Source organism: Phacochoerus africanus, chromosome 3, assembly GCF_016906955.1.
Source record: "Phacochoerus africanus isolate WHEZ1 chromosome 3, ROS_Pafr_v1, whole genome shotgun sequence".
Classification (NCBI taxonomy): domain Eukaryota; kingdom Metazoa; phylum Chordata; class Mammalia; order Artiodactyla; family Suidae; genus Phacochoerus; species Phacochoerus africanus.
In genome coordinates, this window is record NC_062546.1 from 120,386,635 (window position 1) to 120,410,939 (window position 24,305).

Sequence of the window (24,305 nt, forward strand, 5' to 3'; positions counted from 1 at the left end):
AGTATGGAGGGGGGCATGGGGGTGACATAAATTTGAATTTTTCAGTCTTTTCCGTTATCAGACTAAAATTAACTGGTGTATAAGACTTTGGGAATGAATGGTTCGAGATTTTAACTGCATGCTTTAAAATGAGAGCTCTGGGAAGCTAAAGGTGTTGTCCAACCTTCTTCCCTCCAGGAAACTTCCAAAATTAGAATTTTTTAAAAAAACAAGTGGCTTCTGCTCCTTGTGGAGGAGAATTGTTTTTCTACTCGAGTTACTGCAAAAAAGTTTGGCTGTCTTTTGAAACATGAAGAGTTTCCATTTAAGGATGTGCTAGCAAAACACAAGGCACTCTTGAGCATATGCTATGGAAATGCTCTGTTTAGAGGGTCTGGGAACCACCAGCTCCTTCCCTAACTATTGAAGCAGGCATATGCATTCTCCTCCCCAACCATCTTGAAAGGAGTAGGTAGAATTCCTGAAGTACATAATTCCATCCCAAATTGTCACCACTAATACCTTTTGTTTTGCTCCATGGTATTGTGTCCTTGAAAGCAGGGATAGTTGAAGGAACACAGTCTAGGTAGCTGATCTGTGAGGGTGGTGATGGGGTGATAGGATTTCATCTCATAGGCTCATAGCTTGGCTGGGGGGTGGGGAGGAAGATTGCATTTTAGGAAGCTTTAGGGGGCTTCCTCAAGCCCTGGTGGCTGAGTAAAGTGGTAGTCCCCTAATTTCCTCTTGTGAAGACAAATGGGTATTACAGACACTTGTCCTTGATGATATTAACGGGCAACTGGGATTGAACTTCAGGTTACCGGGAGGGGGAGGGTCTATATTTTTTTGCATTCCTAATCATGAAGAAATTCTAAGTGATGATGCTCTTTTGACTTTTTCCACGAGATCCACAGTGTTTTAGCAAAAAGCAAAACAAAACAAAACACTCACTGCCTTAAGGACTACTTTTTGGCCTAAAATGTTGTCTAGAGTCAGTTGAGACCTTAAAAACAATATTTCTAAATGTTATATTTCAAAGACCAACTACAACAGAAGTCTTTGGATGCTTCCTCAAAATGCAAATTCCTGGGTCTTACTCCAGACCTTTTATTTATTTATTTATTTTGCTTTTTAGGGCTGCATCCGAGGCATGTGGAGTTTCCCAAGCTAGGGGTGTAATCGAACCTGTAGCTGCCAGCCTACGCCACAGCCACAGCAACGTGGGATCTGAGCCACAACTTCTAACTACACTACAGCTCACGGCAACGCCAGATCCTTAACCCACTGAGCGAGGCCAGGGATTGAACCTGCAACCATCATGGTTCCTAGTCAGATTTGTTTCCACTGCACCACAATGGGAACTCCCACTCCAGACCTCTGAATCAGAACTTTTGCGGGCAGAGTGCAGGAATCTCAAGTTTTTTTGATTTTTTGTCTTTGCCTTTTCTAGGGCCGCTCCCTCAGCATATGGAGGTTCCTGGGCTAGGGGTCTAATCGGAGCTGTAGCCAGCATCCCAAAGGAGTCCTATGCATATTAAAGCTTGATAGTAATTGTCTGAGAAAGAATGTCAGGAATTTTCTTCATTAGTTTTCCAAGTGAATCTAAGCATTAATGTTACATCCTTTGAATGTTCTCTAAATATTCTTATATAATAGTTAATCAGTGTTACCTTTCAAAGTTTCAAAACTTTTCTTTCAGATGGCTTATCTTCCCACCTCAATTTGCAAAGATAGGATGAGGGTGAGAGGAAGAGAGCTATTGTTTATTGAGCAGCTGCTATAAACATTTATCTGATTTAATACTCTCCACAGTTTTGTAAAGCTGTAATTCCTCCCCCCCCCCCACGCACCAGTCACACCCATGGCATACAGAAGTTCCTGGGCCGGAGATTGAATCCAAGCTGCAATTGTGACCTATGCTTATGCCTCAGCTGCAGCAATGCCGGATCCTATGTATTGTATCTCTTCCTGTAGCACTAAATACTATTTTTATTTTGATAACAACTGCATAGTTTACCTTACCTTGAAGTCCAGACTTGTATATCCAAGTGTCTATTTGACATCTACTTGGGTCTTGACAGTTACCTTGAACCTGACATGTGGTTATCTTCTGTTATCTTTATTTCAGTCCCACTCCAAGCCACCACTGTTACCCTTCTCTTGTTCCACTTTCTCCAAGTTTACTTTGCCTCAGTTGTACTGGCTTTGTTTGCCTCTTCCAACCGCTACATTTTGTTTCATTCATTGCAGAATCTCCAGTGCCTAGAACAGTGCCTGCAGGTACTGTTAGGTAGTGGTAGGTACTAAATATATTAAGATACTCATCAAATTAGTGAACGGTGTTCCTCAAAACACAAAGCTAGGGCTTTTGCATCCACTGTTGCTCAGGTGGAGAAGCCTCTTCCCCTGATATGTATATTCCCCCATCATTCAGGTCTCAAAGCTTCAAAATCACTTCCTCAGCAAGGTCCTCCCTGATTGTCTCCCAGTCTCTTTGTATCACCTTATTTTATTTCCATCAGTGCACTTATCACTTCATCTTCGTTTACTAACTTACTATTTAATTTGTTTGTCCTATTTCTCCTCAATGTGAGCTCCATGAGTTCAGGGATGGTGTCGCCTCCAGCCTAAAACAGCACCTGACACATACTAGGCCTTCATCCTGTATTTGTTGAAGTAATGAATGAAGGAATTCTCCCCCAGACATGTCAGACCTCAAAGATAATTCTTAAGCATTCTTAGAACAGTTTTGTCTGGCTGGTTCTTTCTTTAGGTGTTAGTTTTTACTCCTCATATCTTGTAAATTCCCACTGCCTCCACGTTGGAGGAAATGTGTAAAAGTTCTGAGCTTCTGAAACTAGACAATATATTTCCAAGCTCTCTCTCTTTAAATCTCCTATGTATTTAGCAAACTAATAGAACACGAATTATGCTAAGTGCTGAAGCCATAAAGTTGATTAAGGCACAGTAACTTTCCTCTGGAAGGTTATTGAGGTTTTGTAAATACATCACTTAACTACATTTAGCTTTTGCTTTGCCGATGGTTTCACTCTCTTCAACCACAGCACCTTCACGGTGAATCCTCAGGAGGCCGGCCCTCGGCCCCGCCCCCAGGCCCTGCTTCTCGCCCTTGGCTCCGCCCTTAACGCGGCACCGTCCCGCCCCCACCACCACCCTGCCCCCACCACCACCCTGCCCCCACCACCACCCTGCCCCCACCACCGCCCTCAGCGGCGCTGAGCCCCCGGGGCGGGGCCAAGCTTCGACCATTCCTGTTCCCCCACGCGCCTCAGCGGCAGTGACGTTAGACAGGCGCACCGACCTTCCTTGAGGCTGCGGGTCTACGGAGAGATCGTCCTCTCTCCGTGGCCCGAGCTGCGGTTTCGTTGCGTAGGGCCTCGCGGATTTCCGCAGCCTGGGGTTCTGGCCCGCTAGCACCCCGCAGCTGCGCGCCATCTTCACCAAGCGCCATGGCGGCGGCCGGCGGGCTGAAAGCGACCAGATGCTGCCCTTTCTTCGGTCTCCTTTTGCTTCTGCTGATCGCGGGCCCTGCCCGGGGCTGGAACGACCCTGGTGAGTGCTGCCCTCACTCCCTCCTCTTGCTCTCTTCAGCAGGCGCTGAGAGGACCCCCGCTGGGGACCATATCCCTTCTACCCTATTTGCTCATTTCCATCCTCTTCGCTGTTCATCTCTGTCCTGCCTGGATCTTTTGCTCTTCCCAGACGAGTGTAGACTGTTGGGGAGTGGGCGGGGCGGGACGATCTAATGTAATTAATGTTCCCATCTCCCTTCCCTGGATTCCTAGAATTTGCCCACCTTTTCCTTCCTCGGGCTACACCCCTCATCCCCTGAGTCTGGCTGGAAATCTCGTCCCTCACCTGCGCCTCTTGTTTTGTTGTCAAGAGTGTCTGATGTCATGGCTGTTCTCATGGCTGCCTGTTGCTACACCTGAGAGTTGCCATGGCACCGGCAATCTCTGAGTCACACTTAGTGAACAGGGCTGCAAACCTTGGAAGTCGGTTAGCAGAATCATAAACTGTACTGTTTACCTGAGCACAAGTTGTGCTGTTTATTCTATTACAGCAAAGTACATTGCGTTACACCAGCTTTTCCCATTGAATTAAAAAAAAATTTTGTGTGTGTGATGGTACACGATAAGTGATTTCTAGGGAAAAGTTTCTTTTATATCACTATGTTATTAGACTTGTCTAACAAATTTTTATGGGATCGATAGTATTCCGTGTAATTAATATTGTGTGTGTATGCATGTACACATAATACAGATTTCCATTTAATAAATGATGTATGCTTTAAATAGGAGTGATGTAAAAAAATGACTTAAACTATGAAAACGTCATTTTTGGTTTGAAAAGGAAAGATGTTGAGGTATGGAATGTGTACTAATGTTGCAATCGTGATTTGGTGAGAGGAAATGCCTGTGTTTTTGAACTTAACAGATTTTTCTGTAGTTTCTTATTTTATTCTTAAATGTTAAAATGAGAGAGAAGGCGCTATTTGTAAGTACTTGACTTTGAGTACTCCTTTGATGTGGATGTTTTATTACTAATAAATGAAAAGTCAAGTTGGATTTCAATGATGTCTCTATAATTTTCCTTATGTATTCCTAGAAAGTTTCATGTAAATAGGACTTTGGACTTTGATCAGAATTATATTTTAGAAACTAGATTAAAACATTAAGTAGTTGAACCCTCAATCAGTTCTTTTCTTTCTTTCTTTCTTTCTTTTTTCTTTTTTTTTTTTTTTTTTAGGGCTGCACCTGCAGCATTTGCAAGTTCCTGGGCTACAGGTCATTTGGAGCTGCAGCTGTTGGCCTATGCCACAATCACAGCAACTCAGTTGCCTATGCCACAACCACAACTGAGCCACATCTACCACCTACGCTGCAGCTTGCAGCAATGCCAGATCTTTAACCCATTGAGTGAGGCCAGGGTTCAAACCAAATCCTCATGGATACTAGTTGGGTTCTTAACTGGATGAGCCACAGTGGGAACTCCCTCAATCAGTTCTTAAATAAAAAAAGGAAATTTATAGATGAAGAGTCAAGGGAATAATAAAAAAAAAAGGAACCATATTTAAATTAATGGTGAACCATTTCCTGGTAGTTCTTAGTCTACCTACACTATAAAACTACTGTTCTGGAACAAAAGGCACCAAAATATTTTGCAGTGTAAACTCAATTAGTTTTTATAAATTCTACTCCACCTTAAATTTCTTTTGAGGAACTATATCATGAAGGCATTTTAATATGTTTCTTGAAAATTCATATCTTTGGCCCATGTGGAATTAAGTTTTTATATAGCTTTAGGTGGATTTTCCTTTAGCTGTTTACTCAGTTATGCCCAAACCATTTATTGAAGAAGACTTCCTTTCCCACTAAATTAAAAAGCCCACTGTATCTTTTTTTTTTTTTTGTCTTTCTCTTTTCTAGGGCCGCACCCGAGGCATGTGGAGGTTCCCGGGCTAGAGGTCTAATCGGAGCTGTAGCCACCTGCCTACGGCAGAGCCACAGCAACGCCAGATCCGAGCAGCGTCTTCAGTCTACACCACAGCTCAGGGCAACGCCGGATCCTTAACTCACTGAGTGAGACCAGGGATCGAACCCGCAACCTCATGGTTCCTAGTCAAATTCGTTAACCACTGAGCCATTACGGGAACTCTAGAAAGCCCACTTTATCTTATATTGAATTCCCACACATATCTAGATTTATTTCTAGACTTTTGTTTCACAGTTCACTTGCCTGTTTTTGTTATGATTCTGTATTATTTTGATTATTCAAATTTTATAGTAAGCTTCATTATCTGGTAGAGCAATGCATTCTATTTTAATTGACTATAAAAACATAATGCATTTTTAAATTGAATTTATAGTTAACTTACAATATTGTATTAGTTTAAGGTGTAGTGATTTGATATTTTTATAGATTATACTCCATTACAAAATAATGTCTCTACTTTGCTGTGCTGTATAATATATCTTATTTGCTTACTTAAGCAATGTATTCTTTCTCAAGAAATTTTTGGGTATTTATAGATGTTAACCTTGAACATAATTCCTTTCCAGTTCCAAAAGAGCCCAGTTGGGCTCCTGTTTGGAAGTGCATTAAATTTATTTAGGTTTTATTGTATGTATATTTTCTTATATATGTCACATATTGACTTTAAGTTTATTTCTAGATATTTTATGTATGTGTGTAGTTTGTCATTAATTTGAGATAGGCCTTTACAATTTCATGTAATTGGATATCACAGGTATAGATAAAGTTGTTGACTTGGTAATTGATAAAATATCCAGCTGTTTTATCAAGTTGTATTATGACAGGGTTGTCTTTTGGGAAGTTCTCTTGGATTTTGTAGGTCCAGCAATTCTAAATAAAATGTTATTTCTTCTACTGTTTGTATGAAGCATAAGAGATACTGTTGGATGAGTACTCAGAAGCTGTTCTCTACTTTTTTCTCCTTGTCTACCTCTGTGTAAATACTAGAAAAGCCATTTTACTCATTTTACTAGAATCCCTTGATGCCATGTCATTCTAATTGGTGTAGTGGAGGGATTCTGGGGAAAATATTTTCAGTTATGATGGAAAGTTATTAATCTTATATTCTTTGTTTTCTTTCAACTCTCTCTTTTTTAGTTTTTTGTTTTTTGTCTTTTTAGGGCTGCACCCTAGGCATATGGAGATTCCCAGGCCAGAGGTCGAATCAGAGCTATAGATGCTGGACTATGCCACAGCCACAGCAATAGCAGTGTGGGATCTGCGACCTGCACCACAGCTCATGGCAGTGCTGGATCCTTAACCCACTGAGTGAGGCCAGGGATCGAACCTACAACCTCATGGTTCCTAGTTGGATTCATTTCCACTGCGCCAGGGCAGGAACTCCTAAACCTTTTTTTTAAACAAACTTTTCCCCACATAATAAAAATAACATTACACCTAGCAAAATTAATCCCAATTTCTTAATATTGACCAATTACTCATTCCATATTCAATATCACAGTTGTCCTTAAAACGTTTGAGCTAGTTTGTTAAAACCAGGCCCCAGGCCAGGACTATGCAATGCATCTGATTGAATTATCCCTTAAGTCTTATTAAAATGTAGAACTGTCCCTTTTTTATGCTATTACTTTGCTGTCAGGATTGGGCCAGTTGTCCTTCTGAATATCCTACTTTCTTTATTCTGTTTTCTCATGACATTGTTTTAGCTTATTTTTTTCCTCCCTGTAGTTCTAAAAAACTGAAAGTTAGGTCCAGAAGGTTGATTAGATTCATATTCAGTACTTTTGGGGATTACATCATAAGAGATGGTGTTTTATCAGATTGATACTGTTCTACTGTTAGCAATGCTAAGGTTGACTGCTGAAATAAAATGGCTTTGTTTCTCTCTTGTGGTTACATTTTTCCCCTCTCAAACTACTAGAAGGCACTCTGTGTGGTGTTACTTGGCATCATACCAATATCCATTCAATTATTTTAAAACTAATTAATCCTTATATCTGAATCAGTTTCTTAGGGGTTGATAAAATGATGATTTTTCTAATTCTGTCATTTCTTCTGCATTTATTGGCTGGTATTCTTTAGTGAAGTTGAGATTTTCCCTCTCAGCTGAGGCTATTTCAGATTATAGTTCTGGCTGGAAAGTCAGGATAAACATTTAATTTTAAATCTTTTATTACCAATTTTCAAAGTAAGGAGGTAATTGGTAGCTACTTTTAGTGTAGACAAGTGAGTTTTTGTCTCTCTCTGAATATTATTATGGATTCTTGGATTTTCATAGATTGAACATGACTTGTCAACTGAAGTCATTATCTTGCTGGTCAGTCTTGCTTTTGATATCTTAAGGTCTTTTCCATCCCATGATCATAAACATACTGTTGTGCCTCCTTCCAGTATTTTTAATTTGTTGTGTGTTTTATGGTATAAGTTTCTAACCATCAAGGGTTAACTTTTATATATTGTGCACATGGTGATCAATTTCCTAATCCTGTGTTACTGTCTGTATTACCATAGATTTAATATGGACATATATAAACATATATGTTTCATATGTTTTATAGCTATAGCTCAGTTTTCCTTTCTTTGTTGTTATTGATTTTCAGCTGTCTTCTTTTTGTTTTTTTCTTTTTTCTTTTTGTATTGTGTTATTATATTTCTGGTTTATTGTATTTTGGTGAGAGAATATGGCTAATAAGTCTTAGTCAAATTTATCATGTTCGTTTTTGGTAAATAAGTATAAATCTATATTGCTGATGTGAGGGACTATCCCTGGTGTATGATTAGTGGAAAAGCATATGAAGAGTAATGTGCACTGTATCATTCAGTTTTATAATCGAATGGGTGTTGAGTGAACCAATGTATTGTATCTTCCATCATAATTCAAGGGTGATAAGTATGAAGACTCCTTCATTTTCCAGTAACACTTTAAAATTCACTTGTGGGGAGTTCTCTTGATAAATTTATGTAAACCTTGAAAACTCAAAAAAAAAAAAAAATTGGAGTTCACGTCTTGGCGCAGTGGTTAATGAATCCAACCAGGAACCATGAGGTTTCGGGTTCAATCCCTGGCCTTGCTCAGTGGGTTAAGAATCCGGCATTGCCGTGAGCTATGATGTAGGTCGCAGACGTGACTCGGTTCTGGTGTTGCTGTGGCTGTGGTGTAGGCTGGCAGCAACAGCTCCAATTAGACCCCCAGCCTGGGTACCTCCATATGCCATGGATATGTGTGACCATAAAAAGACAAAACCAAACAAACAACCTCTATGTCAAGGTGATTTTTAATTTGTGAAATAGGTCAAATGTTTTTAATTTTTTAAATTGTGAAATATTTAAAATATTTAAATACACACAGAAGTACGCAATGAAAACCCATACACTCACCACCCAGTTTTATCGAATCCTCACATTTTACTATATTTTCAGCATCCCCCCCGCCCCGTAATAAGACATTACAGATAGCTAAAGTCCTTTCTCTCCCTCCCTCCTCAGAGATACTCGGAATTTGGTATTTTGTCATTCCTATGCATGTTTTCATACTGTTATATACATGTTCAGACTTTAACACTATATAGTACTGTTTCACGAGTTTTTTTTTTTTTTCTTTGTCTTTTTGTCTTTTTAGGGTCGGGTCGCACCCATGGCATATGGAGGTTCCCAGGCTAGGGGTCTAATTGGAGCTATTGCTGCTGGCCTACACCAGAGCCACAGCAGTGCCAGATGAGAGCCTTGTCTGCAACCTACACCACAGCTCACTGAAACCCTGGATCCTTAACCCACTGATCGAGGCCAGGAATCGAACCTGCAACCTCATGGTTCCTAGTCGGATTCGTTTCCACTGCACCAAGACGGGAACTCCATTTTTTTTTTTTTTTTTGAGTTTTCAAGGTTTACATAAATTTATCATACTAAACATTCTACAACTTGTATTTTGCTTAAAATGTTTTTGCTGTTTCTCTTCTGATGCATGAATTCTAGTTCACTCACTTTAACTACTGGCCTATTCCTCTTTGTAAATAGGCCGAACTTTTATGAATCCATTCACTTGTTGACAGACGTTTAAGTTATTAAATGTGCTTCATGTATTCATGTATATTTTTTGCCATTTTAATTAACCATTAATGTTGTCATACAGTTATCCAACATTTCAGGTTAATGAACTTTTGGTTCTAATTGGGCAGAAATTATGTAGAACTCTTGGCAGAGAAGTGGTTTGGGTGGGTATCCATCCTGAAAAGTGTGACTTTTTGAATTTTGTGCAAAAGCCCTGAAGGTTGTTGAGACTTGGGACTTGGGAAACTGTTTGATCTTCTTTCTTAGTCATCTTCAAAAGGCAGAAAGACCTTTGCTTTTGAAAATATTTCCTATGATAAAAGTTTTATTAGAATGAATCTCTCCCTAGGACAAGATACTTACCATCTGTTTATCTGTGTTCTTACTGTTTCAGACAGAATATTGTTGAGGGATATAAAAGCTCTCACCCTCCACTATGACCGCTATACCACTTCCCGTAGGTTGGATCCCATCCCACAGTTGAAATGTGTTGGAGGCACAGCTGGATGTGATTCTTACACCCCAAAAGTCATACAGTGTCAGAACAAAGGCTGGGATGGTTATGATGTACAGGTAATACTTGTTACGTTGATGGAGGTCTAAATGAAATTTTTTTCAGTCAAGTGTTTATTGAGACATTATGCAGTATTTTGGGGAAGTACATATGGAAAAATCTCAGGTTACCCTAAAATATATGAATATTTTTTCTGGAAGAATCATCCTCCAAAAGAAATGAACTGATTTTAAAGCCCAGAAATATTCATTGCAATTTTTATGCCATAACTTTCTTCTAAGACATTAGTAAATTTTCAAAACTTTTCATATATTTGGGGGTAGGGGTAGAGGAGTTCCTTTGGTTATCATTTTTCCATCATTCCTCCAAGAATACCCCCCCTCCTTTTTTTTGGCTGTGCCCATGGCATGCTGAAGTTCCCAGGCCAGGGATTGAACCTGCGCCACAGCAGCAACCCAAGCCACAGCAATGGCAACACTGGATCCTTAACCTGCTGAGCCATCAGAGAATTCCAATTAAATGTACATGAAATAGTGTTATACAAAAATGAATGATGGAATCACAAGCCTCAGGAAACTTTCTTCCTAGTAGAAAATATAAGACAAGCACTCAATTACATCTTGGTGCCAACAAAGTGCTGTAAAGTCATGTCCAATTGGGGCAGGGGTGGATTGGGAAAGACTTAAAAAGAAAGTATTCACTGTGTTAGCAAGGAAGGATATGATTTTTACAGCTGAAGAAATAGAGAAGGCAAGGAATGGCATGAGCAAAGAAGTATGAGGACATTATACATTGACTTATGTTGTAGCAGAGACAGCTGCTTCTAATTCCAAGAGTTTAAATATAATAAGTAGAAGCCACTTTTAGTATATACTATCAAAGAAATAATGATTAACACAAAATAACCAATAGAGATTGAGTTTGTTTTATTTGCCTAAATCAACAAACTTATAAATCTTTCTTCAAATAAAATTACTTAAAACTGAAATAGTGTAGCAACAACAACAACATTAAAAATATGTATTATCCAAACTAAAAACTTTTAGGCTCAAAGGACACTATCAGGGGAGTTCCCGTCGTGGCGCTGTGGTTAACGAATCCGACTAGGGACCATGAGGTTTCGGGTTCGATCCCTGCCCTTGCTCAGTGGGTTAACGATCCGGCGTTGCCGTGAGCTGTGGTGTAGGTCGCAGACGAGGCTTGGATCCCAAGTTGCTGTGGCTCTGGCGTAGGCTGGCAGCTACAGCTCCCATTAGACCCCTAGCCTGGGAACCTCCCATATGCGGCCCAAGAAATGACAAAAAAAAAAAAAAAAAAAGGACACTATCAACAAGGTGAAAAGGACCCCAGAGTTTCTGTTGTGGCTCAGCAGTTAATGAACCCTACTAGTATCCATGAGGACACAGGTTTGATCCCTGGCCTCAGTGGGTTCAGGATATGGTGTTGCCATGAGCTGTGGTGTAGGTTGTAGACATGGCTCGGATCTGGCGTTGCTGTGGCTGTGGTGTAAGCCGGCAGCTACAGCTCCAATTCAGCTCTAGCCTGGGAACCTCCATATGCTGCAGGTGCAGCCCTAAGAAGCAAAAAGCAAACAAACAAACAAACAAAAAAAGCAATGTGAAAAGGACCCACACAGTAGGAGAAAGCTTTTGTAGTCATATGTCTGACTGGGGACTTGTGTCCAGAGTATATGAAGAACAACTATTATGACTCACTGGGGAGACAAATAACCAAATTTAAAAGTGAGCAAAACCATCTGACTAGACATTTTTCCAAAGGAGATATACAAATGGCCAATAAACACATGAAAAGAATGTTCAACATGATTAGCCGTCAGAGAAATACAAGTCAAAACCACAGTAAGGTAACACTTCACACCCAATAGGATGCCTCTAATCAAAAAGACAGATAATAGGAGTTCTTGTTGTGGCTCAGCAGGTTAAGAACCCAACTTAGTATCCATGAAGATGCAGGTTCAATCCCTGGCCTCACTCAGTAGGTTAAGGATCTGGTGTTGCCACTAGCTTCAGTGTAGTTTGCAGATGCGGCTGGGATCTGATATTGCTGTGGCTGTGGTGGAGGCCAGCAGCTGTAGCTCTGATTAGATTCCTAGCCTGGTAGTTTCCATATGCCATGAGTGTGGCTGTAAAAAGAAAAAAATAAAAATAAAAAAAATCCAAAAAAGACAGATAATAAATGAAGTTGTGGAAAAACTCTCATACACTGCCTTTTGGAATGTAAAATGGTGTAGCCACTTGGAAAACTCTCTGGCAGCATCTCAAAAGTTTAAACTTAGAGTTAATATATGCCCCAGCCATTCCACTCCTAGATGTATACCCAAGAGAACTGAAAACGTGTGTCCAAACAGAAACATACATAAATGTTTGTAGCAGCATTATTCATAAAAGCCAAAAAGTAGAAACAATCGAAATGTCCAACATTGATGAGTGAATGAGCAAAAGGTGGTATATCCATACAGAGGAATATTATTTGGCCATAGTCAGGAATGAAATGCTGATACATGCTACAACATGTGTGAACCTTGAAAACATTCTGCCCAGTGAAAGAAGCCAGTCAGAAAGGACCACACATGGTATGATTCCATTACATGAATTGTCCAGAATAAGGAGAGCCTTGGAGACAGATTGGTGGTTGCCTAGAACTGGGAGATTTGGGGGGAAATGGGGAGTGGCTGCTAATGGAGATGAAGTTTGTTTTGGGGGTGATGAAAATATTCTAAAATTGAACGTAATGTGGTTGCACAACTCTCTGAATACGCTCTGTGAATACACACACATTGAAATGGGTGAATTATAGTATGTGAATTGTATCTGAGTAAAGCTGTAATAGTGTATCTGAAGTTTGAGAAAGGAAGGTAATTTATCCCCCCCCCCCCAAAAAAAAAAGAAAGAAAAGTGGTGGTACCAGTCAGATTTGTTTAGCTAATGTCTTTTTAAATGTTTCTAAAGAAGCATGTTACTTACTCAGAATAAAGAATTTACATTAAACCAATTTTTTTTTTTTAAAGCTGGAAAAATTTGAGGCTATCATGGTTTACTTTTGCATTTTCCAAATATCTTAAAAAAAAAAAACTGAGCAAATTACTTATAGGATTGGACCCTGGGGAGTTCCCATCGGGGCTCAATGATTAACAAATCCGACTAGGAACTATGAGGTTGCGGGTTCGATCCCTGGCCTCCCTCAGTGGGTTCAGGATCCGGTGTTGCCATGAGCTGTGGTGTAGGTCGAAGATGTGACTCGGGTCTGGAGTTGCTGTGGCTGTGGCATAGACCAGCAGCAACAGCTCTGATTAGACCCCTAGTCTGGGAACCTCCATATGCTGCGGGTGTGGCCTAGAAAAGACAAAAAAAAAAAAAGGGGGGGATTGGACCCTGCTATAGGTAGTCCGTGATTTTTATAGAATTTGTGAGGAAAGTTTTTCCCAGAAGGTTATGTATTATCTTTGATGCCATATGTAGCTACCAGATATTCATGTATGATGCTGGTTTTTGAGCCTTAATGTTGAAAAAAACTTCTGTATTTAAAGAAGGCATCTTCAGCAACGGTGGTTAAAAAGTTGGCATTTTTAAAATTAGCTTAAAATTTATTTATTTATTTTTATTTATTTACTTTTGTCTTTTGTCTTTTTAGGGCTGCACCTGCGGTGTATGGAGGTTCCCGGGCCTAATCGGAGCTGTTGCTGCCAGCCTACACCACAGCCACAGCAACGCCAGATCTGAACCTTGTCTGTGACCTATACCACAGCTCACAGCAATGCCGGATCCTTAACCCACTGAGCAGGGTCAGAGATTGAACCCGCAACCTCATGGTTCCTAGTCAGGTTGGTTAACCACTGAGCCACGATGGGAACTCCTTAAAATTTATTAACTAGAGAATGATTAATATGTACATCTATATGTAAGGAATAAAGAATAGTAATAAAACTAGCACTCATGTACCCACCACTTAACTTAAATAGAACCTTAACATCACCAATATCTTTGAAGCCCCTAGTTTGCTCTCCCTCAACATAGAAATACTCGTCCTGAGTTTTATCATTCCCTTGCTTCATTTTGCTGTTTTATGATAACTATATAGCCCAAATAGTATATATTAAAAAAAAAAAAAAACCTTTTTAGATCTAATGACCTGTTTCTACTTTTCTTCACAGTGGGAATGTAAGACTGACTTAGATGTTGCGTACAAATTTGGAAAAACTGTGGTGAGCTGTGAAGGCTATGACTCCTCTGAAGACCAGTATGTGCTAAGAGGTTCCTGTGGTTTGGAGTATAACTTAGATTACACAGAACTTGGCCTGAGGAAATTGAGAGAGTCTGGAGAAAACCATGGCTTTAATTCTTTCTCTAATTATTATAATAAGTTGTACTCCCCAGATTCCTGTAGCATCAGTGGCGTGATTACCATTGTGCTGCTACTTGCTATCGCCTTTGGAGTTTATAAATTCTTCCTTAGTGATGGTCAGGATCCTCCTCCACCATATTCTGAGTATCCTCCGTATTCCCATCGTTATCAGAGGTTCACCAACTCGGCAGGACCCCCTCCTCCAGGCTTCAAGTCTGAGTTCACAGGTATGTTTCCCAAGGCAATGACAGTATGTAGGGTGGAAGTCAGATAGTGCCTCCTGTGCTGGTTTCTAAAATGGAAAATGGTTGCATTGGGAAACCAAAGTAGCTTTGTCTTCTTCTTTTTGTTTTTTGTTTTTTGTTTTTGTCTTTTTAGGGCCGCTTCCATGAAATATGGGAGTTCCCAGGCTAGGGATCCAATCGGAGCTGTAGCTGCTGGCCTACACCACAGCCACAGCAACTCGGGATCCAAGCTTCGTCTGCGACCTATACCACAGCTCACAGCAATGCCAGATCCTTAACCCGCTGAGCAAGGCCAGGGATCAAACCCACGTCCTCATAAATACAAGTCAAGTTTGTTAACCACTGAGCCACGATGGGAATTCCCAGGTTTATCTTCTTACTTTTTTCTTTTCTTTCTTTTTTTTCTTTTTTTTTGTCTTTTTGTTGTTGTTGTTGTTGCTATTTCTTGGGCCGCTCCAGCGGCATATGGAGGTTCCCAGGCTAGGGGTTGAATCAGAGACACTTTAAGAGAGTGAAAAGGCAAGCCACAGACTGGGAGAAGGTATTTGTGAAAAATACTTCCAAAAAAGGATGTGTATTTCCAGTAAATAAAGAATTCCCACAAATCTGAGAAAAGAGAGACAACCCAATTTAAAAGTGGGCAGAGCCATTTTTTTGGTAAAAGAAGATCTCCAGATGTCCAATAAAAATCTGAAAGGTGCTCAGCATCATTAGTCTTTAGAACAACACAGAATAAAACCTGAATTATTATTTTTTTTAATCTGCTTTTAGTTATTTATTTTTGGCTGTACCTAAGGAGGGTGGAAGTTCCCAGATCAGGCATCGAACCCTTACTGTGGTTGTGACCTGCATCACAGCTGCATGGCACTGGGTCCTTGACCTGCTGCACCGCAGGGGAGGTTCCTAAAACGTGAGTTAACCATATAACCACCATAATGGCTAACATTAAAAAGACGAACTACCAAGCAATGGCAGGGATATAGTCAACTGGAACTTGCTGGAAGGAGTTAAAATGAAAAACACCTTGGAAACCTGAATATCTACTAAAATTAGAATACACCACCCAATAACCCAGCAGTTTCATTCCTGGGTACACACCCAAGAGAAATGCATGCTTGTGTGCACAAAAAGATCTGCACAAGGATGGTCACAGCAGCTTTATTCACAACAGCTGAAAACGAAATAGGATGTCCATAACCATTAGAAGGAGACAGATGGTGTTTTTCTTTCTTTTTTTTTTCACACATTGGAGTACTATACATAACATTTAGAAAAAAACCAAAAAGTCTGATATATGCAGTGGTGGAGGTGGACTTGCATAGACATAACGATATACCAGACACAGAAGAGCACTAACATATGATTCTATTGATAAAAAGTTTAATAATGGGTAAAAACAAAGTGCAGCAAGAGAAGTCAGAGTGAGCTTCTCTATGACGTGGGTAGCTATTGTGAGTTGTCTGAGGGGGCCTCTGGGTGCTGGAAAGGTTTTATTGATGTGGTTAGTGGTTACACACACGGGTGCACACATACAAATTTGTTATGCTGTACACGTAGGATTTGCACACTTTCCTTTGTGTGCGTTATACAGCAATTTAAGAAAAACTTCCTCTGAGCAGAAGATATTTTTTGGTCCTTTTAAGACCTGACTTCCTGATTAACAAATATTCTCCACTTGGATTCTTCCATTAGACACTTAAGTACAGCTGTTTCCTGGAACTTCTAGAGATGTTTGCAATCTGGAAAGGAAGTAACTGACACGTGGGGTCATCTTCCATAGCTAGTCCCTCCCCCTTTTTTTCCCCTTTCTCTTTTTCCTCTTTTTCTCTCTCTCTTTTTCTTTTTGCAGCTTCACTTGTTGCATATAGAAAGAAGTTCCCAGCCCAGGGGTTGAATTGGAGCTGTAGCTGCCAGCCTTCACCACAGCCATACTAACACTGGATTTGAGCTGCATCTGCAACCTACTCCATGGCTTACAGCAACACAGGATCCTTATCCATTGAGCGAGGCCAGGGATCGAGCCCGCATCCTTAGACAGCATTGGGTCCTTAACCTGCTGAGCCATAAGGGGAACTCCTTGTAGCTAGTCTTGAGCAGGGCAGATGTGACCTTACAGGAAGAAACTACCCTCTCCTGTCCTAAAAACACCCCTTTTTCCATATGTGTGGGAAAGGTAGATACTCCTTAGTTATTAACCAATACTGTATGAATACACTTTTGGAATACGACTTTATAAGTTGAAGCCTGAGTAGTATTAAGTCATACAGATGAAACAATTGAAATGCCATATTATCTTTAGTTTTGTAGGTGGTGTTTTGTTTATTAAGAGAGGATACAGAATTAAATCATCTTTATTTCTAGGACCGCATGGTGCAACTTCTGGTTTTGGCAGTGCTTTTACTGGACAACAAGGACATGAAAATTCAGGACCAGGCTTTTGGACTGGCTTGGGAACTGGAGGAATATTAGGATATTTGTTTGGCAGCAACAGGTAGGTTTTGCATTTATCTCTCCTGGCCCTTTGTCTCAAATTCAGCCTTTCTTTAGAGGCTTCTTTGTTTTGTTTACAGTGTGACTGGATTTGGTTTTGTTAAGGAAAATAAATTAAGGTGACATTACCCTATTCAATCAGATTCTCTGGTGGGTGGGGAAAGGAATGCTGTGATCTATTTTACGTGAGTTTTCTCTCACATGTCATGCCTGTAGATAGGAGAGAGGAGAAAGAATGTTAACTTCTGAGAAGGCAGGAAAGATCAGTGCATTGGGGAACAGTCCGCATTCTGATTTGAAATGATAGAAGCAAGGGTGGCAAGAGCTTGGGACCAGATTTTGGAATGTCTCTAGTATTAACAGTAGTTTAAGCTTAGATTTTATTTGAGGGCAAATTCAGAAAGAAAGAGCCTTTATTCTCTGTCGTTTTCTTCCCAGCAGTGACAAAACAATGTGTTTATTTCTTGTTAATCTTAACATACCAGAACATTGAGGAAAAAAGACTTGATACAGTTTTTTTTCCTAATGGTTTAGGAATAGGAAGGTATTTAAAAATGATAGTCACAAGAAAACCGCCTGACCTGAGTTTCTGTCTTTACAGAGCAGCAACACCCTTCTCAGACTCGTGGTACTACCCAGCACACCCTCCCTCGTACACCAGCACGTGGAATAGCCGGGCTTACTCACCACTACATGGAGGCCCAGGCAGCTATTCAGCCTGTTCAAGCTCAGAGCCAAGAACCAGAACAGCATCAGGTAAGAGCAAAAACCAAAAAGCCCTATTCTATGAAGTACAGAAATAATTTGGAACTTAAGGTGATTAATTTTATATTTAGCAATCATGGTTTTATTTAATACCAGAAATATTAGTTGCACAGCTGAGATTAAAATAATAATTCAGATTCATTCTTTCCTACCACTTTTTTTTTTTTGGCTTTTTAGGGCCACACCTGTGGCATGTGAAAGTTCCCAGGCTAGGGGTTAAATTGGAGCTGTAGCTGCCGGCCTACACCACAGCCACAGGAACTTGGATCTGAGCTGCATCTGCGACCTACACCACAGCTCATGGCAATGCTGGATTCTTAATCCACTGAGTAAAGCCAGGGATCAAACCCGAATCCTTATGGATACTAGTCGAGTTTGTTACTGCTGAGCCACAATGGGTACTCCTTTCCTTCCTCCTGCTTCTAGTCTTTTTTTTTTTTTCTGACCATGTCCACAGCACGTGGAAGTTGCTGGGCCAGGGACCACACAGCAGTGACCTGAGGTGCTGCAGTGATGATGCTGGATCCTTCACCCACTGTGCCACTGGGGAATTCCTCAACACTTCTGTACTTTAAAACTCAAAGAGGAATTTGATTTCAGCTCATTTCTACCATGAACCAAGTTTTAAACCTTCTAGGACATTGGTTTCCACATGTTTAATTCTATTTAATATATGGGAGTCTTTTATGCTCTAAAATGGAACTTTTCTAGGTAGAAGGTTGGACTTTTCAATTCGGTCAAACTCAAAACTGTATTGATACATTCTTTAATTGTCAAAGATATGTTTATTGCCATCGCTGAGAGGAAATTTTCTTTAAAAAGCAGAGATAAAAGACCAAATTATTCGGGAGTTCCCGTCATGTCTCAGTGGTTAATGAACCTGACTAGCATCCATGAGGACACAGGTTCGATCCCTGGCCTCGCTCAGTGGGTTAAGGGTCTGGGGTTGCCATGGCTCTGGCGTAGGCCAGTGGCTACAGTGCCTATTCGACTCCTAGTCTGGGAACCTCCATATACCGCGGGTGTGGCCCTGAAAGACAAAAAGTCAGAAAGTCAAAAAAAAAAGAAAAAAAAAAGCCAAATTATTTGGAATTAAACATCTAGCTTGTTAGCAGAGAATGGAAGGTCGTGGGTCATGAGGCAGTGCTAGGTGGTTGTGTACTGGATTTACCTTCTTCAGCAGGGGAAGTCATAGAACAGTGAATAACTCTGGAAATGGACAGAAAATATTTAAATATGCTTTAAAATATAAGCAGAATTCTCATAGTGCTGGTGTGAATAAATTGATATGATCACTTTGAAAAACTTGTTGGCATCACCCACTAAAATTGAACATAAACATCTCAAGATCCAGCAGTTTCATAGACAGCAACAGAAATGTATACATCTGTACACTAGACAGTAAGTACAAGGATGTTCACAGTATCTTTATTCGTAATACCTCCAACTGGAAGAAATCCACATACCTATCAGCAGTAAAATGGATGAATAAATTGAGTTATATTCAGTGGAATACAGTGCAACAGGAGAGTGAATGAATAGTTGTGTACAATAATGTGGACAGATCTACCAAATGTAAAGAAGCCAAACTCAAAAGAATGTCCACATTATGACTGCAAAATTCATATTTTATAAATATACATGTTTAACAAGAAGCAAAACTTGGAAGTTCCCCTCATGGCTCAGCAGTAACAAATCTGACTAGTATCCATGAGGACATGTTTCCAATCACTGGCTTCGCTCAGTGGCTTAAATGATCCGGCATTGCCGTGAGCTGCAGTGTACGTTGCAGATGTAACTCAGATCCTGCATTGCTGTGGCTGTGGGATAGGCTGGCAGCTACAGCTCTGATTCGACCCCTAACCTGGGAACTTCCATATGTCATGCGTGCGGCCCTAAAAACAAAAACAAAAAAAAGAAGCAGCAGCAAAACTCATCTATGGTGTTAGATGTTAGGATAGTGGTTACTTTTGGGGAGACAAAGGGATGGTAATGATTGAGAGGACATATAAAATTTTAACTCCATTGGACATAATGTGACGTTAGAAAACTTATTTTCTGTGGTAATAAAAATTGTAAGAAACCATAACGGTCAACTAGAAATGTATAGGGCTTATATGAAGAAAATCATAAAATATTACCAAATAATCTACAGGGAAACCTGAAAAAAATTGAGTTTCCACAGGGGAACCCTTGTGGTCTTCTAACCTGTCTGTTCTCCCTCTCCCTCTCTCTCGTGGTGGGGGGCGGGATGGGGGGGGGTTATTATCAAAAGGTGGGAACTCTTCTCTTTGCTGCTGGGGTCTTAAGAAGTAGCAGGGCTTGGCCTAGGCTGCATTGGCCTCTCTGCTGTTTGGCTTAGACTTTGAGTGTTGTCAGTACCACGTTGGCCCCACCAGAGAACACATCTTTGGTTTCCTGGCTGTTACTCACAGCAGGCACGTGTGTGTTTAGTAGACTTGATGATGGTTAGATGAGTGGAGGGGCTGTTGTGGGAGGTGATGCACTGTCCTGCACAGTCCTGCTCCACACTCTGTGTCTCTTCTTCCCTTCTGTCTCTTACTCATTTGCTAACAATAAACAGGTATTACTGCAATCCTAATGCATTTGAAAAAGCTAATCTAAAATTTACTCTTCTCATTCTAGGATATGGTGGTACCCGAAGACGATGAGAAAAGTACAAAGTTGGGGTCAAACACTGGATGCAGAATTTCTGATTTTTCATCACTTTCTCTTAAAAACTACCTGCTAACAAGGACATATGCAAAAGTTCTGTGGTGTTTTGTCCTGTACAGCTTTTTGTATTCTGTTATTTGAGACTAAGAGGTGACATGACAAAATGCTTATGTAGAGAATTGTATGTTTGTGTAACCTGCAAATGTATATTAGTTTTTGAAAGTGATGACTACTGTGAAATGCTGAGAATGTGTTGTGTAATTTCTAAAACTTGTGATGCAATAAGATGCAAGTCTTTATACCAGTAATACCAATAGCTACTGAGTATAGAAATTTTCAATCTTAGGTGGCTTTAACTGATGAGTTGTTATGTCATAGAAATGATAGTAATCTATTTGGTACGTATTATTGGGTGTTTGCTGTTCGCCAAACATGTAAACCAAGCTTTGGACTACCAACTTACACTTACCTATGTGTGTTGATCACTTCTGAACTCAGGTGGGTAGGGTTCTGGTAAGAGAGAATTCCTTTTTTAGGAAAAGGTAGAAAATATCTATCTAGAAGATCGTGAATGATTGTGTGCCGACAGAAATGCTTGAAACCTCCACATTCATTTTTTTTAAGAGGTAAAGTTTAAGTGCTTCAGTAAGGGTTTTCTAATAGCTAAAGCATGCAGTTCGCTGTGGAATCTGAAGTGTTGTAACAGCCTGTTTCAATCTTATATTAAAATGACAGAAAAAATAAAAACAAAGTTTTTATCTTTGCTTTTTTACCAGGCTTGCTACAACTTAGTGGTAGGTTTCTTCCCTTTTTCTCAAAGGAAAGGGGGTTCATGTGGACATTCTGTCTCCCTAAACAGTAATTGCCCTGGTAGTCCTCCTTGGCTACTGGTCATTTTGTTACCAAGCAAGGACTCCCTGCCTGATGTGCGTAGAAGCCAATACCATGGCTCTGGCTTTTGAGAAAAGAAAGAGCTTTTCGAGGTCACTTGGCAAGGAGACAGGGAGCAGAGCTCAAATCTCTCTCCCCATTCCACGGCTCAGGGCGAGATTTAAAGGCTTAGGGGAACAAGCTGTTGGCTAGTCTCAAACACATGGTAATCAGCTGTTGGAAGCTGGATTATCCTTGTGGAAGGACCTCTAGCTTCGTAAAGGGCCCCAGTGGCAGTATTTCTATTGTTTGATTCTGCAGACTGAAGATGCTTTGTTCCAGGGTCACCCTGGAGAAGGGGTTCCTGTCTTGCACATGTGCGGTGCTGCTTCTCTAAAATAACTCCAGGGTTGAGTAATCAACAACCCATTTTAAGGAAGCAAACCCAGTTTAAACTGGTCAGTGTTTTGTTTTGTTTTGTTTTTTGGCCATGCCTGCAGCATGTGAAAAGTTTCCAGGCCAGGGATCAAACTTGTGCCACAGCAGCGACCAGAACCACAGCAGCAACAATGCCAAATCCTTAACCTGCTGCACCAGGAGAACGCCTTGTCAGTGTTTTTTTTATGCTGTTTTTCCATTTTTAAGGAACCCTAAAGATTGACAGCAAACTACTAGAAGCAAGGAGAGAGGCCTGGAACTGACTCTTCTCTAGCACCTTCAGTGGCAGCATGGCCCTGCTGACACCTTGACCTCAGACTGGTAGCCTCTACAAACTGTGAGACTCTCTCCTTTGTTTAAAAAAAAAAAAAAAAGCCAAAGCGGTACCACATTACCACATTCATTTCTGGGGAATTGCAGAGGTTAGTGCCACCATCAAGGACTTGAAGGATGCAGGACAGGATGCAATTCCCACCACATTCCATTCAGCTTGCCTGTTTGTGCAGAACACAGATGGCTCTTGGAGAGCAATAGTGGATTATCTAAACTTAATCATGTGGTGACTCCAATTGCAAATGCTGTTCTGGACATGGTTTCATTGCTTGAGTACATCAGCACATCTCCTGGTACCTGAGAAGCAGCACCTTGATCGGGCAAATGCTTTTCCTTTCCTCTTATTGTTAATGACCACCAGAAGCAGATTGCTTTCAGCTAGCAAGGCCTCTGACCTACCTCACAGGTGTATCAGCTCTGCAGCCCCAGCTCATCATTTAGTTTGTAGGGACCTTGATCAGCTTTCCCTTCCCTAAGACTTCACATTAGTCCATGACATAGGTGATGTGCTGATTGGCCTTGTTAATGAAGAAATAGCGATTACCCTAGACATATTGGTAAGATATTTGTGTGTTGGTGGGTGAGAAGTAAGTCTGACAAAAATTCGGGGGTCTTCCTCAGGGAAGTTTCTTGGGGTCCAGTTGTGGGAAGCATGACATAATAACCTTCAGGGGTGAAGCATAAGTGGCTGCAGCTGACTCCTCCTACAACTGAAAACAAGGCAAAACGCCTAGGGGGCTTCTGGATTTTGGACGCAATGAATTTGAGTGTGTTACTGTGGCTCATTTGCTGACTGACCTGAAAGCTGCCAGGTTTTTGTTTTTCTTTTTAGGTTTGAACCTGTGGCATAAGAATGTTCCCAGGCTAGGGTCAATTGGAGCTGCAGCTGCCGGCCTATACCACAGCCACAGCAACTCAGGATCTGAGTCTTATCTCAGCCTACACCACAGCTCATGGCAACACTGGATCCTTAAACTACTGAGTGAAGCCAGGGATAGAACCCACATCCTTATGGATACTAGCGGGGTTCTTAACCTGCTGTGCCACAATGGGAACTCCAAGCAAGCTGCTAGTTTTGACTGGAGCCCAAAATAAGAAAAGACTTCACAACAGGTCCAGGCTATCACACAAGCTCAAATGTCACCTCACTAAGTCCTTTTGCCATTCTATTGATCATCCTTTCCAGACACTTCCTACCCCTTTCTTAGTTTTTCTTGTTTGGTCATTTGATTGTTGGCAGGGAGTTTTTTTTTTTTCCCTTTGGTCTTTTGTCTTTTTAGGGCCATACCCACGGCATATGGAGGTTCTCAGGCTAGGGGGTGGAATTGGAACTGTAGCCGCTGGCCTACACCACAGCCACAGCAATGCCAGATCTGAGCTGCATCTACAACGTACACCACAGCTCATGGCAACGCCGGATCCTCAACCCACTGAGCGAGGCATTATGGGAACTCCTGAGTTTGTTTTTTTTAACCCATTTTGTTTATGGCTGTATCTCCATTGTCTAGAATAGTAGATACGATTCCAGCAGGAAATAGATGACACACTCAATTTAGAATAATTTGAGATTCTAGTAAATGGACTATTTACAAAGGTGTGGGCAGATGTAAGGAAACCACAGGAGTTGGTGGAATAGAACAGGGCTAGCAAGTATAGTGCTGCTGTATCTGTAGGCCTGAAGGCCTATTGGGTAAGGGATACTAAGAGGCCTGGTCCCCTTTGTCACTGAGTAGTAGCTGCCAATTTTCCCTGGGCAGTTAGGATGAATTACCCCAGTCAGTACAGTGATCCTTTGCCTGTTTGTTCAGTAGCTTCAGGATCCCAAACTGGCCAGAGGACAGTTTCAGGTTTCCATGTCATTATGAAGGTTTCCTGATGGGACAGTTCCTTCCCTGGGTCATAGAGCTTCCATATCCACTCCATCAGCACACTCTTCTGCATATCCTCAGATTTTTCTCCATTGCCCGCTTCTTTCACTTGGTCAGTCTCTCACCAACATCAGGTCATTCCTCCACTTTGAGATTCAAATGGAACCTTTTACTGCTGGGCATGGGCTATGACTTCTTGAA

At 40.9% G+C, this 24,305-nt stretch overlaps 1 protein-coding gene across 1 annotated transcript; it reads left to right on the top strand.

Moving 5' to 3' along the window:
- Positions 1-3,253: 3,253 nt before the first annotated feature.
- SARAF (store-operated calcium entry associated regulatory factor) lies at positions 3,254-21,358 on the top strand. Its single transcript, XM_047772552.1, has 6 exons — positions 3,254-3,552; positions 9,938-10,116; positions 14,229-14,646; positions 17,026-17,155; positions 17,756-17,910; positions 20,566-21,358. The coding sequence occupies exons 1-6, from the start codon at positions 3,450-3,452 to the stop codon at positions 20,589-20,591; spliced, it is 1,011 nt and encodes a 336-aa protein (XP_047628508.1). The 5' UTR covers positions 3,254-3,449; the 3' UTR covers positions 20,592-21,358.
- Positions 21,359-24,305: the final 2,947 nt, after the last annotated feature.